General features: G+C 40.4%; 2 protein-coding genes across 2 annotated transcripts; one reads left to right on the top strand and one right to left on the bottom strand.

Annotated features, from left to right (window-relative positions):
- The first annotated feature begins 358 nt into the window (after positions 1 to 358).
- fbxo40.1 (F-box protein 40, tandem duplicate 1) lies at positions 359 to 7,505 on the top strand. Its single transcript, XM_023288785.3, has 7 exons — positions 359 to 502; positions 582 to 635; positions 1,122 to 2,294; positions 3,230 to 3,516; positions 3,873 to 4,004; positions 4,709 to 5,045; positions 7,021 to 7,505. Exons 2-7 carry the CDS (start codon positions 633 to 635, stop codon positions 7,237 to 7,239), a joined length of 2,151 nt encoding a protein of 716 aa, XP_023144553.1. The 5' UTR covers positions 359 to 502; positions 582 to 632; the 3' UTR covers positions 7,240 to 7,505.
- LOC111580874 (TLC domain-containing protein 2-like) lies at positions 7,500 to 16,984 on the bottom strand. Its single transcript, XM_055017544.1, has 5 exons — positions 13,840 to 16,984; positions 13,667 to 13,749; positions 13,368 to 13,450; positions 9,873 to 10,078; positions 7,500 to 7,982 (listed from the first exon to the last, which is right to left on the bottom strand). Exons 1-5 carry the CDS (start codon positions 14,016 to 14,018, stop codon positions 7,784 to 7,786), a joined length of 750 nt encoding a protein of 249 aa, XP_054873519.1. The 5' UTR covers positions 14,019 to 16,984; the 3' UTR covers positions 7,500 to 7,783.
- Between the last annotated feature and the right edge of the window lie 49 nt (positions 16,985 to 17,033).

Here is a 17,033-nt window from a genome sequence, read left to right as displayed (position 1 = left end):
CTTCTGTTAGACTAACTGCAATAAATGCACACTTATGGTGTGATTATACCAAAATTTCCACTAGAGGACACTGTTTGGATTAGAAATAAACCAAGTTTTTTTTCCTGTAGGTAAAAATCAATAGTAAGCAACAGCACAGCATCATTTACAGTGAAGAAGGTGAGACAGAAGTGTGAAAATAAGGTGCTGATTTAGTGATATCTCTTGATCATGACAATCAATTTCTTGCTCTATATTTCCAATCCAAACCAAAAGTCATCGTCCTTGACCCTCCAGGGTGCAAAAGCACCGTGATTCCTCAGAGGGCTGGTAACCCAAACCATGCTACTGACGGCTGGCGTAGCATTTCTCGGTCACTCTATTTATAACACGCACACATAACACAGACACAGACACTCGGTCCTTTAAAACTACAAGACAGACGACAAGGCGAATGACTCTTTCCAGCTCTGGGCCTGCATTTCACTCTTCTTTATGACTTATCGGCCACAGGACTCTGCTGGTAACCTGCCATTGTGGGTTTACATGTATTTGTGTCAAGCTGATTGTACTGAGAGATTCAGTTTCCTCTGTGTTTACAGGACAAACCTGCAGCTTCAGATAAAGACACCTGATGCCAGAGGATCTGAAGGATGGTATGGTTTTTATTTGCAACTGCAAGACCAAATTGTTGTTGTTTGGAAACATAAAGTTTCATCTGACGTTTTATTTGACTTTTGCACAATGAGAAACTCCACATTTTCAATGATTGAACTATACAATGACATGAAATGCTAACGGATTTAACATCTTTAGCAGTGTTTTTTGATTCAGATTAGATCTTAGGATGCAGAATTTTACATTAAGTTCTGCTGGTTTGAACAGTTTTTGGTAGCACAAATTTGCAATTAGCAACTCACTTTTGCCTGTGGCGTTAATTGGGGTTAAAAGTCTAAATATGCAACATTTCTACTAACTGACCGTGCAAATGTACTCGTAGTGCAAATATAATATTAAAATTTGTTATGTTTAATTTGTCATCTGCTTAAAATCTTTAAAATGGATTGCTTTAGTGATTTCTCTTGACTGCAACAATTAACATGTTCTCTTGTTTTTCCTTTTTTCCACCCTAATCCAACCAGAGTCATCGTTCTCGGGCCTCCAGGGTGCGGCATCATGTCCACTGTGATTCCTGCTACAGTCGGCGCTGCAGGACTCGGGTGGAGGTCTCTGTTAGCTGTGCCGTCATCCCCTGCCGTCTGCTCTGTGGTGCCGTCTTCCACCTGTGCAAAGAGGAGGATCACCTGCTGCTCTGCCCTAATGTGAGGGTGCCCTGCCTCAACGCCGAGTTCGGCTGCCCGGTCCAGCTGCCCCGATCCTCTCGGGCCGCTCACCTCCAGGTGTGTCCGGCCAGCGTGGTTAGCTGCTCCATGGAGTGGAACCGCTGGCCGGCCAACGACGCCCATTCTTATCCGAACACAGAGCTGCATGAAAACCTGCTCAAAGAGAGAGAGCAGGGAGGATGTCTGGACCTGGCCTTGGCCCTGAAAGACCAGGACCGCCTGTTTCACTCCATGAAGATGAAGAAGCTGTTCCCAGAGATGATCCAGACTGCAGAAGAAGAGATGAAAGAAGAGAGGAGGGCAGAGAAGAGGAGGAAGGAGAAAGAGAGGAAGAAAAAGGCCATGTTGGAGAAGGAGGAAGCAGAAAGGGAAGCTGCTAAAGAAGCCAGTGTTCAGACCTGGCAGCCTTTCAACCCATTTAATATGGAAAACCCTCAAGACAAAGATGAGGATGAAGATGAGGATGAGATTGAATATCAGCCGGTGTTAACTCAGGAGGAGAGAGAGGCTTTGGCCAGGTCATCGGAAGTGGAGGCTAACCTGTTGGACAACTACAACGCCTGGGAGCGCATCTTCAGTATGGAGATGGGCGGCTGCAGGACAGCTGAAGGGGCAGCTGCAGGAGGCAGAGGACAGAGTCTGCCGAAAGGAAGGGGGAAAGGCCTGGACACTGTTATGGAGGAAGACACCTGTATGGGTGCAACAGCATCAAACACATGCACACTGGTGAGCGGTGCATGCACCTCAGCGTCCTCCAGTCTTGCTGGAAAGCTCAGGAAGAAGACCTTTGTGTACGGACACGTGGAGCCGATGAAGATTATCACTGTACGCACCTTTAAAATCCCAACCAGCTTCTCTGCCAAGCAGTCCCGCATCCGCAACCCTGGTTTCTACAAGAGGGAGAGTGAAGCTGTGGATACCAGCGACCTGGGAGTGACACCAGAGCAGATGCCAGTATGGGAGGAAGTTCAGGTGAGGCAGAGAAATCCAGCCTTTTTAGAGTCCATCCATCCATTATCTATACACCGCTTGATCATCATTAGGGTCACGCGGGGCTGGAGTCTGTCCCAGCGGATTTAGGATGAAGACAGGGGACACCCTGGACAGGACACCAGTCTATTACAGGACCACACATAGAGACAATCACATTCACACCTATGGACAATTTAGAATCACCACTTAACCTCAGCATGTTTTTGGACAGTGTGAGGAAGCCGGAGTGCCCAGAGAAAACCCACATACGCACAGGAAGAAGACGCGAACAGGGGATCTTCTAGCTGCAGAGCAACACTATTAACCACTGAGCCTTCTTGTAAAAACGATTTATATAAGACTGATAAAAGTTTTTGGCCACGGTTGTGAACACAACACTGACATCAATCTCCTTTAAAAGTTGCAGTTTCATCTATTAATGAACATGTGCTTATTTACATTCGCAGCAGAGACACAGCATCATTTATTTGGATGAATAAAAGTCTTAACTCTCCCTTTAGCTCAGTGTTTGGTGTCCACTTGCTCCTATTAAGCACTAAATGCTGCATCATGGTCATTAGATAGTTGCTAATATTGGCTGTTGTTTGGCTGACTGACCGCCCAAAAAAACAACCTAAGTTCATTCAACGTGCTTTCCAATAGAGATAAAAGATTAACGCTACAAAATTTTCTGACTAAAAGAAGTACAAAGTACTAGTCATCTCAGGGAACTTTAAATGTTAAAGACAAGACTTTATAATATGATAAAGAGGATCACAATCATTCTGTTTGAGCAACAACATGACAACAAAGGAGGGGAAATTCCAAATGATCTATCACGATTCATTAATGCTCATAATTACACAACCTCCAGATAAAAGTGGCCTTAAAAGTTCTGAAGATTTACTTCATGGTGCGTCTGATTTGCTTCTCAGGCCTCCCTGCTGTGCTCCCTGGAGAAGGAGCAGAGGGGTCACCTCATTGCAGAGAGCATCAGCACTGACGGTCTGCTAACAGATGAAGGCACACAGACTTACAGCTTTCTGTCAGCTCCATTCCGGAAAAACACGTCGCTGGCTGACCTGACTGCTGGAAAACCACTGGAGCTGCACCTCCAGCTGCAGGTGGAGGGCGTCACCAGCCGCCACCACAAGGCCAGCTCTGCCTTCACCTTCCTCTGTGGACACACCTTCCAGCGCAGAGAATACGGCAGACATTATAAGTGAGTTTTATTTATTGGCATATTGTTGAATTTCATAGCTGGATGAGAGACAAAACATTCATTTACAATCCCAAAAGCTTTAGTTTCTTTGTAGTTTAAAGATAACAAAATAATTACAAAAAAAGTCTAATTATTTGCATGTAAATTCACACTAGGCCAGGTTAAGCATGAAGATAAAACATGGAGATAACATCACAGAAAGTACATAAAGGACAGAAAAAGATTTTTTCTCCTCTCCTCATATCATTTTTTTCCCAATCTGTTCAAATGCATTGACTGATATGAATTGTCCTATAAACACCACAGTGTTGTTACAGTGAGATGAAGATAATCTACTTTTAATAATCAATATGCAGGAACATCCACAGTGATATCCAGATGGGGGTGAATGGTTGGTTCGAGCAGAGATGTCCGCTGGCGTACCTGGGATGCACCTTCAGCCAGAAGAGACTTCAGCCATCCACACATGAAGCAGCTGTCAGATACAAGTGAGACAAAACTTTTAGTTTGCCTTAATATCACATATAACAAGCTGAAAAATGATAAAAGGAAAATGTAGAACCAAAAAAATAATATTGTTTCCTTGTCTGAAAAAATACAAAAATTCAGTAAAAAAATTCCCCAAATTTCTGAAAATTTGTAAAAATTTCTGAAAATTTGTAAAAATTTCTGAAAATTCCAATAATTCCTTAAAAGTTTCCTTTAAAAGCTTTATTTTTAAAAAAAAAAAATCCCCTAAATTTGGCAAGAAAATTCTTGCAAATATTTTCAAAATATGAGAAAAATCTTCAAAAAAAAAAATCCTAAAAATATCTAGTGATTACATATATATCAGTAAAACTTATTATGTTTTCTCTAAGAACATTCACAAAAAAAAATCAACCAAAATCGCTGGATTTTGGTTGATTTTTTTTGTGAATGTTCTTAGAGAAACATTTTTTTAAACATTTTTTTCCACCAAAAAATGCTGAAAATGTTGAAAATGTGCACATCAGAAGTTTCACTGCGAAGATATATTTTTTTCCCACATTTTCAAACTTTAAAACCGTTCGATTTGACCCGCGGGACAACACGAGGGTTAAAGAGACACTCAAATCAGACTCAAATGGATTCATCCTTGTATAAATTACAGTCACACAATGAAGCAAATGCATTACACCTTCAAATAACATAGATTCATCTGTGGTTTCAGTGAGGATCTGGGCTGCTTTAGCCTCCATCCCACCACCACCATTTCTCTGGGTGATTCCTCCCAGTCCTCCAGCAGCACAGCGGACTCCTCCAAAGCTCAGAGGAAGAGAGGAGGTCCAGCTGGAGGTGGTGAGGACTCTCTGAGCTCGCTGCCCTACGAGGTGCTCTGCCACATGGCCAGCTTCCTGGACAGTCAGTCCCTGTCGCAGCTCGCTCTGGTGTCCCAGCTCCTGAGGCAGGTGTGTTGGTCGCTGCTGCAGGACAGAGGGATGGTCACCCTCCGCTGGGAGAAGGAGGTCGACTCACATGGAGGAGCCAAGTGGAGGGTGAAGCAGAAGGTGAGAGCCGGGAGACTCTGTGAGCAGTGGATAGATAAAAGATGAAAAATGAGATGTTTGTGTTTGAGCTTTCATCAGCAAATCAGGGCAGTTAACAGCGTGTCAAGTGCGTAAAAGATAAAAATGATTCTTTAAAGAGTATGAAACAGCATCAGAATTAAGGTTAGAATGAAGTATGAGGGAAGACTCAGAAAGCTCTCACTGATAGAAACAAAATAGTAGCATTTTAAAATTAAAATATATTAAAATAAAGCAATTTTGTTCAGCTGTTGAAGGCCCAGAGTCAAAGTTTGTACAGTTACCCATGATTTCAATTCATGCATTGTAAAAACAAATATGTATCAATAAAACAAATACAACTTTATACAAAATCATTCACAGCCGTCACATTTATATCATCTTTATATATACAGTCAAGCCCAAAATTATTCATACCCCTAGCAAATTTTGACTTAAAGCTACTTTTATTGAACCAAAAGATAATAAGATGATGTACAAGAGGCATCATTGTGGAAAAAATCATTTCTCAGCTTTTATTTACATTTAAAAGTAACTTTATGTCAAAATTTGCTAGGGGTGTGAATAATTTCGGGCTTGACTGTACATATGTCATCTTTAATAGAGCATCAAACAAGTATCTGCTATGTAAAGATTTAATGGAGTCCTTAGTGGGGAATATAGTCACACTCTTTACTCCAGTCTGGCTGCACATGTCTGTAGTGCATGTGAGTCCCTCCACTTGAAACTGCTGACCCTCCAAATACCAATAAACAGACTGAGAGTAACGTCCAAAAGTGCAGTCCAGTGTTTATCTAATTTATGTTCACTTCAGTTCAGAGTGAGAGTCTCTACTGCTTTTGAGGCTTTCCTCTGCAACTCCTTCTCCACTCCACTACTTTTTTCTGTGACAAACAATAGAAACAGAAACGCACAGAAGGGAACAGACACGACTAGACAGAAGAAGAAACCTGTGAAGTGAAAATAACATTACTTGAGTTCAGTTCACTGTTGCCATTCAGTGGATTTAGCAATGTGGGCTAGTTTTTGTTGTTGTTGCTGTTGTTGTTTTTATGGTTCTTTTGTGCACAACCTTTCTAGTTGTAAATGAAAGTGAAGGGAGGGACAAGGTGCAACCAATGGTGCATGTTAGTTTTGGTCAAAGACCACACTAAAAAAAAAATCTATTAAAAAATGTGAAAGTAAGGCAGCAAGGGGACAAAAAAAGAAATCTGTGAATATGATGACAAATACCTGTAAAATAGTCAGTCCCTACATGAATTCATGAATGAGATCGCAACAATTTCCGGAATAAATATTGTCAATTAAAATGTTCAAACATGTTCTAAAAGCTGAAAAAATGCAACTTTTTAGCAGTTGCCACTGTCTCCAGCAATTTAAAACATCGCAACTTACATCACGTTTTTTTAGAAAGGCTGCCGCAAATTCAGACATTTTAGGCCGCAACAATCTCGAAAAAACGCCAGCGAAATCCTGGAGGGACTGAATCGTCATATTATTACAAATTTAAATGAAATAAATCAGTGTAATTTTAAAATAATTGTTTGAATTGTTTGACAGTCAACATTTAAATATTTATTTCTGTGATTTTGTTACAAGATATTATCTGAAATTTAACAAAACATTAAACCTCTGTAAAATACCAGTAATTTATTAAAACACTTAAAGTTAAAAGCAGGATTAAAAACTTAACTTTTTGTTGTATATAGCCTTTAATTTTAGTCTGAGATGTTGGTGGTGGTTGAACAGCTGAATGTTGCAGAGAACCTTCAACATTAGCTCCCCGAATGTATGCAACGGTTAAATGTTGATCAGAGAGACTAGAGTGAGTAAATAAAGCTGAAACTAAGACCAGCTAACTAAGATAGAGCCTTGTCTCTCCAACAACCACAGACAAATAACATCCCTGAATCAGGACTGGATATTCAGTTATATCTCCGTCTCTCTGTTGCTGCAGGTTTGGAACTTCAGCACTTTGTTCTCTCCCGTGGACACCTGGTGCTTCCGAGACGTGCCGTCCATGTCGGAGCATCTAAAGGTGTGTCCTTACTATGAGAGAGAGTCCAAGACTGAGAAGATTTGCCTTCCTCGTATCCGGGAAGAAATCCGAACCAACAGGAGCTGCAAAGGTCCCACTCTGGTGACGTTGTTCCAGCAGAAGAGAATCATGATGTAGGGGTCTAAAATGAATGCACCCCAACCTGCCAACAATGGATTTTTTGTTGCATGTTGTCCCCTTTTTTTCCTCTGTCCATATTCCATGTCTACTGTCGTTTAAATATAAGGAGAAAATCAAAAATAATGCAGAGTTAAGTTTGGAGAATAATGCCTTCATAGCAGTTACATTAGACTTTAGAGTCTAAATCTAACTTGATGAAGAAATATGTAAGAACAGCACTGAATTATGTCAGAAATACATCAATAAAGCAATAAAGCCACCTATATCTGCTGTTTTTATTCATTTTAAGGGTTCACAAGCAGAAAAGGTTAAAAAAAAATGTAATTAAATATATTTCAAAAAGCGGCTTAGAAGGTATTTTGGTGCTTGATGGCCAACAAAATATATATATATGAAAATGTTTGCTCAATCTTTGCTTTCCATATAAAATAACAAACTATAAGTTACAACCAAAGACCATAAATCGCGCCATAAGACCAAGTTATGAGGTAGGAAACAGAATGAAATGTATATGTGGAGTAAAGAACAGACTTGGCTCCCTCTAGTGGTTGTTGCTGGATTTGCTTGTGTTCTTGAGGATGTCTGCTCTGAGCAGTTTGTAAAACAACACAGCGTTCATGATGGAGATCAGAGTGAGTCCGGCTGTGCCCATCATCAGGACGTAACGAGGCATATGTTCGCTGTGACATGCCAGCCAGCGGCTCATCCAGCACAGAGTGAAGCCACGAAACACCAAAAACCTGCAGGGGAGACAGAAAAGCAGCGAGAAACTGTGAAAACCAAAGCAGACAGACAACCAGGGAAACACCATGAAAGGTCTGATGACTAGAAGCAGGTTCAGTGTCTTTAGACAGAAGGAACTGGAGTCAAACTGTTGACTGTTTGACCAAACTGCTTTTAAATAAATAAAAGTGTTAGAGTGCCGGTGTCTCTGTTCGCTGCACAACTTTTTGACACCTCAAAAGCATTCCCTTTTGTATGCACCTTAGTTACTTACTTAGGTTTTTGTATGCATAGACAGGCCTTTGCAGCAGCTTCTAATCCCAACAGTTTACCTTTTCATGTAAGAACTTCTGAGACTTTAGAAACTTTAAAGTCGCTGCTGAACCAACACTTCTTCTCTTATCGGCTGCTGCTTATATTTGCACTTTGGTTCAACTCCAGTTGTTTCAAATGTGCTTTATAATGAAATTTGACTTGACCTTCATAAACACACAAGATCTTATACAACAGTGTTAGTTATCTTCAGAGTTGCTGTATTGTTCCTATCTGTAAGTCTTTATTTGGAAGCCTTAAAACAGCCTCCAGCTTCATACTGAGATGACAAACATAAGAGCTTTATCAAGCTTCTCATCTAAATCTTAGCAAGATAGTGTTAAGCTGATTTGTCACACCAACTTCCACAAGTTTCTTTTTTAAAGAAATAAAATCTTTTTTACTTTTACTGCTCAAGTTATGCAAACAGAGGGTAATTTTTCTAAAAAAAAAACAAAAAAACAAAAACAAAAAAAAAATAACTGTAAGTGTCATTCATAGGTCAAACCTGGTGGGAGTTGTTCTGTTTTGTTGCATAGGTTGAGCCAAACAGAAGAAATTCATTAAACCCTTTTTCTTGTGGGCCAGATCATATTGTAGCAATTTATCAGGGGACACTGAGAAAAGATTAGTAAGTTATTGACTAATTTCTATCATATGTCACCTCTAATATACTACAATATACACTACCGTTCAAAAGTTTGGGGTCACCCAGACAATTTCACATTTCCCATGAAAACTCACACTTTTATTCATGTGCTAACATAATTGCACAAGGGTTTTCTAATCATCAATTAGCCATTAGCTAACACAATGTAGCATTAGAACACAGGAGTGATGGTTGCTGGAAATGTTCCTCTGTACCCCTATATAGATATTCCATTAAAAATCAGCTGTTTCCAGCTAGAATAGTCATTTACCACATTAACAATGTCTAGACTGGATCTATCATTCATTTAATGCTACATTCACTGAAAAAAATGCTTTTCTTGCAAAATTATGGACATTTCTTAGTGACCTCAAACTTTTGAACAATAATGTAATAGTAACACAAAATGTGATTCTCCTTGGTGAAAATTTCACTCCTCACTGTGTTAAAAAAACATTGATTAGCTTCTCAAATAAAAATCTACAAATGCATTTGAAATAGTATTGTTGGACCTGGGCTGCACAGTGGGGTAGTGGTTAGCACTTTCGCCTTGCAGCTAGAAGATCCCTGGTTCGCGTCCCGGCTTTCCCGGGATCTTTCTGCATGGAGTTTGCATGTTCTCCCTGTGCATGCGTGGGTTTTCTCCAGGTACTCCGGCTTCCTCCCACAGTCCAAAAATATGCTGAGGTTAATTGATTATTCTAAATTGCCCGTAGGTGTGAATGTGAGAGTGCTTGTTTGTCTTTGTATGTAGCCCTGCGACAGACTGGTGACCTGTCTAGGGTGTCCCCTGCCTTCACCTGAGTCAGCTGGGATAGGCTCCAGCCCCCCCTGCGACCCTAGTGAGGATCAAGCGGTGTATAGATAATGGATGGATGGATTGTTGGACCTTTCACGTCTTCACAAATCATCTTGTCCTCTGATAAACCTCCACTGAGTCACCTACGTTCCCAGGTTGAGCCAGCTGGTGATGCTGAAGGCGAGAGACAGTCGAGGAGACAGGATTTCAGGTCCTGATCTGTTCCTCCGTCCTGACAGAAGGAGAAGCTGTCTGGTATGAAGGAAGACAGAGTTGATCTCCACCAGCAGAGACACCAGAGCGAAGCCCACATAGAGGCGGGACGCTGCAGCCAAACTGAAGCAGGAGATCACCTGAGAAAAGAGTTTGAAGAGCAGAATCAGCACAAACAAGCAGAAACAGAACTTGATCAACACAAATACACGCATAAAAGATGATGTATAATTTAAGCCACATTTAGATGTTCTGTAAACAGTAATTCATCTTCCTAGAAACCTATTGTGACAGACTTAACAAAGGGTTTACAAGTATAAAGTAAACTATTTATGAATGTCTAAAGCTACTAATCATTTATAAGGATTTGCTCAGGAGGCCAAACTGCAAAACGTCCACGTGGAGGTACAATGTCCTCTAGTGTCACATCTCTTATGTTTTATCTCTTTAATTCTGTTAGTTAATTCTGTTAGTGAAAATGTTTATTTAAGTATAACGTGGTCCAGATGTTGTGTAGCCATCCTCTAGAACAGGGGTGTCAAACATGCGTCCCGCGGGCCAAAACTGGCCCGCCTGAAGGTCCAATCCTGCCCTCAAAGTGTACAAATTACAGAGAAGACATCAACTGCAAATTGTAAATTTGTAAAACTATGATTTTAAAATAATTTCTAGACCATGACAAGTTGTTTTGATCAGAAAGTAAAATACTAGATTGCTCATTGATTTTTCATTAGAAATTTCAGGTTGTTCATGATGTTTTGTAAAAAGATAATTCAGAACATACTTTTTTGCACTAAAACAGAGGAAAAATTTGGAGTTGTGGTTATTTATCTGTTATTTTGCAGTGATTTTACTGATCTGGCCCACTGGAGCTCAACTTGGGCTGAATGTGGTGCCTGAACTAAAATGAGTTTGACAGCCCTGCTCTAGAAGGTAAGCGACCCAAGACAAGACAGAAATATGTGTTGTAGGGGGATAAACTTTGGGGTATCTTTAACAACTCCCAAAAGTTTTCTGTATTGTAAGTTTTTCTGTAACATATAAAACTCCCACAAAGCAGTTGAACTGATCAAATCTTGACCTTTCATCAAACAGCGCTGTGTAGGATTAAATGTTCTGCATGTAAAGATAATTGTTTTACTGTCTCTCCAGGTATTAAAAGGTGTCTTATATTTCTATAATGTTGTGACACTAAATTGGAACACTGAGGCGGTGGTGTGTTGGAGGGCAGCAGGTGAACCAGGTCATGACCTGAGCTGCCTCTAGAGAGATTAAAGTGTCACACAGATCAAGGCACTTTCATTCACTGGCCTCATAATTAGCAAAACACAGGGATATTTAACTGCAGGACAACTGAGATGAACAACTTTGAACGTTAAAAACAAATCTTCTGCATGAGTCTGGAGATTATGAGCTTACCAGAGTTCATAATTACACGTCTATAGAATCAGATAACAGGTACTAAAATCCCTTATTTAAGTAAATATAATAATAGCATCATTAAACTTACAAGTTGTGTTACTTCATTCAAAGTTTGATGTAAGTGAAAGCACAGAATTATCTATAGCGAACTGCACTTAAAATGTCTAAAGTTAAAGCACTAGTTTTGTATTATACTTGGTCAAGAGTCATTAAATTTAAACATTTTATACTTTTGGGCAACTGCAAAGAACACAAAGCTGCTCCTCAATCACTCCAAAGCCCAAAAGTTTGCTCTTTGTTGAATCCAAATTTGCTGAGAAAACCCTGTCAAACTACCATATCTTGCGTTATTATCTAATGTTAGTGTTTTATATCAGGATCAGTGACAAAATTAAGATGAAAGACACATTGTTCACAATCCAGAATAAAGCTGTGTTTCAAAATTGTCTCTCAGTCTAAATGACACACCAATGAACTCAGCTGGTATTTCAGCATAGGAGTGCAGGATACTCCCACAGAATAATCCAGCCATGCTGTTTTGTAATTTTTCCTGTAAAAATACATCATTTTCTATGATTATATGATACGATGTATAATCCAATCTTGTTTTTCTGGCACAAAATCTTAAAGTAACTTAATTGCTGTTGAGTAAAAAGTACATTTACCTCTGAAATGCAGTATAGCAGAAATATAACGTAGCATCAAATGTACTGTAATTACTCAAGGAAAGTATTATCTCAAAAAAAGGCATTTAAGCAAATGTGTTCAGTTGTTTTTCTTTACAGCAAAACACTAGATAGTTATAGAGGTTATGTTGTCAAACTTCAGTATTTTTCTCTGTCCCAGAATGACCCATGCAAATACATTACTAATCTGCAGTTGACCATTAAAAAATCATTATTGTGTTAAGTGGATGTTTGATCTTCTGTAAAGCTTAGAGAAATATCATCTTCCTGGACAAGACAAAACAATATATACTGCTGATAAATGCATACAGTTTGTGTGTGCAAAGGAGTAACTTGCACTTCACCCTTTCACTCTTTACAACAACCACAGTGGCCCCTCAGAGCCCAGCAAACCTTATCTTATATACGATAACAGATCAAAACAAGCAAGAAAACACATAATAACACTGCACACATCAAAAACATTCACTGCAAATGTTGAGAACACAAACATGTAAACTGTGCAGACTGTAAACAGACGTTTCAAAGCTCATAAAGAAGAGAATTATGAAATAAAAAGGCTAATGCTAAATGTATGTAATAATGCCAGTAATAACAGACATTAGCAGCCAAATGTGAAAGCAAAACTAAATTAATGTGCTCAATATTGTGCAGTGTCCTTTCTGTGTTTGCCTGTGTGTTCTGTATTTGCAGAATATTTCTTTACGTTGCATGTGTTTCTGATTTTACTCCGCCAAGGAACGTGGTGGAGTTATATGACGATTAGCGTACGTGAATCTGTCTTTTAGCAACATTACTCAAAAACAGATTAATGAGATAGTGGCTGGCACGCTGTCACTGTAACTATGACAACAAGTGAACACTACTGCCTGCTGACAATCACATGATGCCGATCCTACTACAAATCCACCAGGGCTGATCCATCGGAAATGATACAAGGAACAACTGACTAAATTGTGGGAGTGTTTCCGAGTCCCATCAATTCCTGCCGCCCGCTACTTATTTAGGTCACGTGATTCGATATTCGTATATAACGTACACATGCATAACTGTGCTCAGCGGAAGGTCATTTTTTATTAAAGATTACATCTGTCGGAAATGATACAAAGACTGAGCAGCCTTGGCCGAGTACTGTGCTCTCTGAGTGCTTTTCTTGTCTTGTTTTTGTTTTTGATTTATTTGCAGTGTTTTTTATTTCTAAATTTGACATAGAAGTTGTGAAAATGACAAAGTGCATGTTTTCTTAAGGTGAAGTGTATCGTAACACACACATACTCCCACACACACACACACACACACACACACACACAAGGTTTATTACCACAGAATGGTGCAGGAGCAGTTCCCAGGACTTTTTAAGTGGCTGGTTCAGGGCCATGTCCAAGAAGTCGTGGATGAAATAACCTTGAGGAGAAATTACACAAGTTGTTTGTATGTAACCGTGTGTATGTAGACGTTTATGAAAAAACAAAACACCATGACATGAAAGACATTAAGAAATTAAACTGTAGTGCTGCAGTGTCTTCACTTAGACAATGTTTTTTTTTTTAACTCTTCTGTATAATTCGTGTGATCAGTATTTAGTTGCCCTGTGAGGTCAGTTCATCTCATGGTCATCACCTGTGGAAGCAGCTACAAGGCTGTGGGACAGCAGGGAGCAGGAGGAGATCAGGTCCTCTGCAATGTGAGGCTGAAGGTAGAAACTGCATGATGACAGAGAGACCAGAGTGGAAATGATATGAAGTGAAAACAAATGACAGCACTGAAACTGACAGCTGAGTGTCTTTACGCACCATAAAACCGCTCCTGCTCCTGTCAGCGAGCTGTGAGTTAAAGAAGTGCTGATATTCCTCCACTTCCATGCTTTTGTGCGCGATGGTTCTGGTGTTGGCAGGAATCCCACAGCTGTGTTGAGCAGTTTGAAAGAGCAGGCGGATCCTCCAATGAGCAGAAGTGTTGATCTCAGATCCATAACTAGATTCTGGCTCAGAGCCTGGTGCCCCGAGTTCACTTCAGATCTTATGTGCACCTGAATTCTGCACACACTTTGACTGAAGTACACTTTGAGAGAGGAGACAATGACAATCAATCTGCTCTTTAACAAATACTATGTGTGTATGCTGTCCCTGCCCTCTAACACACATCCATCCACTCTCCTGAGGTAATAAACTAATCCCTGATAACAGGTGAAAGGTTGTGGCCACACCATGACATGATATAATGACATGATTCCCTCCTTGGCAAAGATCTGTTCTATCTATATGTCGCATAGTGAACATCATATTATGGTATTTTGCCAGCAAATTCCCATTTTATATTTCTACCTGGAAATGAATATGAATAGCTTATTGTTTAAGCTCCATACTGGTGGCTAGTTTAATCTATAAAAACGCATCATATTTTTAAAAAAAAGAAAATGGTTGAACGAGGTTGATACAAAACTGCGTAGCTGAAGATACCTGAAGAAATGAGGATCAGGAGCCTGAAAGTTCGTTTTCAGTTGGAACGAAGCAAACAGTCCTTCAACAAACATGTCTTTCAGTGATTCACAGGAATCATCAATCATGGAAGGAACAAACATATGATTTTTTACAATAGGAGCACGAGTTGACAAATCATTTAGACCAAAACCTCTCCTGAATTGTGCCCAAATCTTGAATGAATGCTTAACAACTGGGTTTGTGGAAAATTTGCATAATGGTTGAGACAGAGGTAACCCTGAACATAGCAAGGAGTGTATTTAAATGTATCTTTACTTAATTTGAATGGGAGTGAACCTAGCATACCATGTTGGGGTGTAGAGTTTATGGGCATAAGCTCGCTCTTCTGCATGTTTACCTTATAACCTGATATTTTCCCCAAATCCTCCAAAAGGCCAAGTAATCTTGGCAGGCTCTGAAGTGGCTCAGACACATATAGAAGAGTGTCATCCGCATAAAGGGACACTTTATGTTCAGAAACGCCTCTTCGTACACCCTTCACTGAAGCATCACTACGTATTGCTTCCGCTAGGGTCTCTATAACTAGCGAGAATAATAGGAAATGAGTGTCCCTCTTCCTTGAGGTGAAGGAAGACTGCTGTGTTGAGCCAAACACAGAAGAGCCAATTCCTTAGGACAGGATTTGGCAGTCTTCCTTCACCTCAAGGAAGAGGGACACATTTCAGGACACCAATGTTCAGATTTTGGACAGGGAGGACAGATGATTTGAGAGAGGTGTGAAAGAAGCCATCCATGTCAAAGTGGAGAAGCCATCTCTGAACGGGGGGGGGGGGTCTGCGACATCATCTTTCGCCGATTTACAATCAGGTCCTTTCAAAACTCCCCAAAAGAACTATTCAGCAGAATGACTCATGTGAAGTTGCTCATGCCAATGACCGCCATTAGCATACGAGGGCTCAGTGAAACTCGCATTTCAGCCACCCCTATTATCACTCCCTGGCTCCCAACAACCATCTTTGAGGAGCCAGACGGGTCTTGGCAATGGTCGTCGGAATGTGAATAACACTGACCCCACCTCACAGAGGTTATAAGCTGAGGCAACATCAACCACCAGAACTGAAGAAGCCTCTTGGATGAGAGGTGAAACGTCTTCAAGGAACTTTCTTAAAGTCCAGTTGGATTGATTTAAACAACTTTGGATAACCATGACCTGGATGAATGAGAACCTACACAGACATTATGCATAAGATAGTTTTGGTGCAACAGGTACCCAATCCCAAAAGTTACCAGCAAGAACATGGTGATGAAACACCCCTTTCCAACAAAATCCACACATTACGTGTTTGTACGAACTCTAGCTTGGCAGGTAGCTCCAAATAAAACTTGAATATGGATAAAAGTCTTTTTGTTGCAATGCTCTATACATATACATATATATATACATATGTACACATATACATATATATACACATGTATATGCATTCATATACATAATTTAAAAAATAATAATGGCGTTATTTATCTATTTTGGTGAGAGTGTAACAAATGAAACATATGTGATCCCACAAAAAAAGTTTGAAAGGAGAGAGGCCATTATAAAATATCAATGTCCCAGTGCCATAAGCTTAGTAAGATGTTCAAACATTCTGCAACGATACTGCATGTAGACACTAACCAATTCGAAATGGTAAATATGCTAAATAAAACGGGGCAATTTTACCGGTAATTATTGTCTCTCCTCACATGTTTTCCTCTACATACGTTGTGGCGTCCGCTGGGTCCTCGAAGATCTTTTCCTTGCCGTTGTGGGTGATCCGCAGCCGGGCTGGGTAGAGGAGCCCGTAGCACTCCCTCTCGTCCCCGAAGAAGCTTTTTGACATCATTAAAGGCAGACCTGGCTCGGGTCACACTCGGTGGGTAGTCGGGAAAGATAAAAATGGCTGAGCCGTTGTGGTGAAGTGGGCCAGCAGCTTCCCGTGGACATCCACCCTGTCTCCACATCCGAAACTGTAGTTTTGACTGTATCCAACTCCGAACGAAGAGCTGCTGTGTTGTTAGCTAACTCCAACTTAACTGATCGTAGCTCCGATTTAACCCCTTCGATCTCATTTGTAATCACCTTTGTCACTTCTCTTTGAAAGAGCACAGTCATTTCAGTTTTAATAGATGCCAGCAGCTCGATTTTCAGAACCTCCATGTTAGTTTGCTCCTTGTGGTCGGACCTCATGCTAGCTGAGTTAGTCCCGGGTCTGGCCGTGATGCTAGCGGAACTGCTAACGTCAGAAGTGTCTGAACTCGTCCCGCTTGCAGAAACCTTGCCCGTGTACTTGTCCTTGCGCAGGTTATTTACCATTTTTCGACGAGAAAGTCGTCTCGTATGATATTATACTGTCTTAGATGAGCCGTAGTGTTTCACTCTCAGTCAAATCGTCAAATAAAAGGACTTTAATGCACTTACTATGCGGAACCGACCGAACCCATGGCCTCCTCCATTGCCTGCTCGCTAGCGCCCCCCATTGAAAGCATTGCTAACATTTTGTCCATCG

The sequence above is a fragment of the Amphiprion ocellaris genome, chromosome 14 (genome assembly GCF_022539595.1).
Source record: "Amphiprion ocellaris isolate individual 3 ecotype Okinawa chromosome 14, ASM2253959v1, whole genome shotgun sequence".
Lineage (NCBI taxonomy): Eukaryota > Metazoa > Chordata > Actinopteri > Pomacentridae > Amphiprion > Amphiprion ocellaris.
This window is presented reverse-complemented; position numbering and strand designations above follow the sequence as displayed.

What these genes read in the sequence shown, in the direction of transcription:
- LOC111580874 (XM_055017544.1), bottom strand. Translation starts at nt 14,018, where the DNA reads ATGGATCTGAGATCAACACTTCTGCTCATTGGAGGATCCGCCTGCTCT. An exon ending in GGAGCAGGAGCGGTTTTATG is followed by an intron (nt 13,750 to 13,839) that starts GTGCGTAAAGAC and finishes GTCATCATGCAG; the next exon opens with TTTCTACCTTCAGCCTCACA. An exon ending in AGCTGGCTCAACCTGGGAAC is followed by an intron (nt 7,983 to 9,872) that starts GTAGGTGACTCA and finishes TCTCCCCTGCAG; the next exon opens with GTTTTTGGTGTTTCGTGGCT.
- fbxo40.1 (XM_023288785.3), top strand. An exon ending in CAGTATGGGAGGAAGTTCAG is followed by an intron (nt 2,295 to 3,229) that starts GTGAGGCAGAGA and finishes TTTGCTTCTCAG; the next exon opens with GCCTCCCTGCTGTGCTCCCT. An exon ending in AGTGGAGGGTGAAGCAGAAG is followed by an intron (nt 5,046 to 7,020) that starts GTGAGAGCCGGG and finishes CTGTTGCTGCAG; the next exon opens with GTTTGGAACTTCAGCACTTT.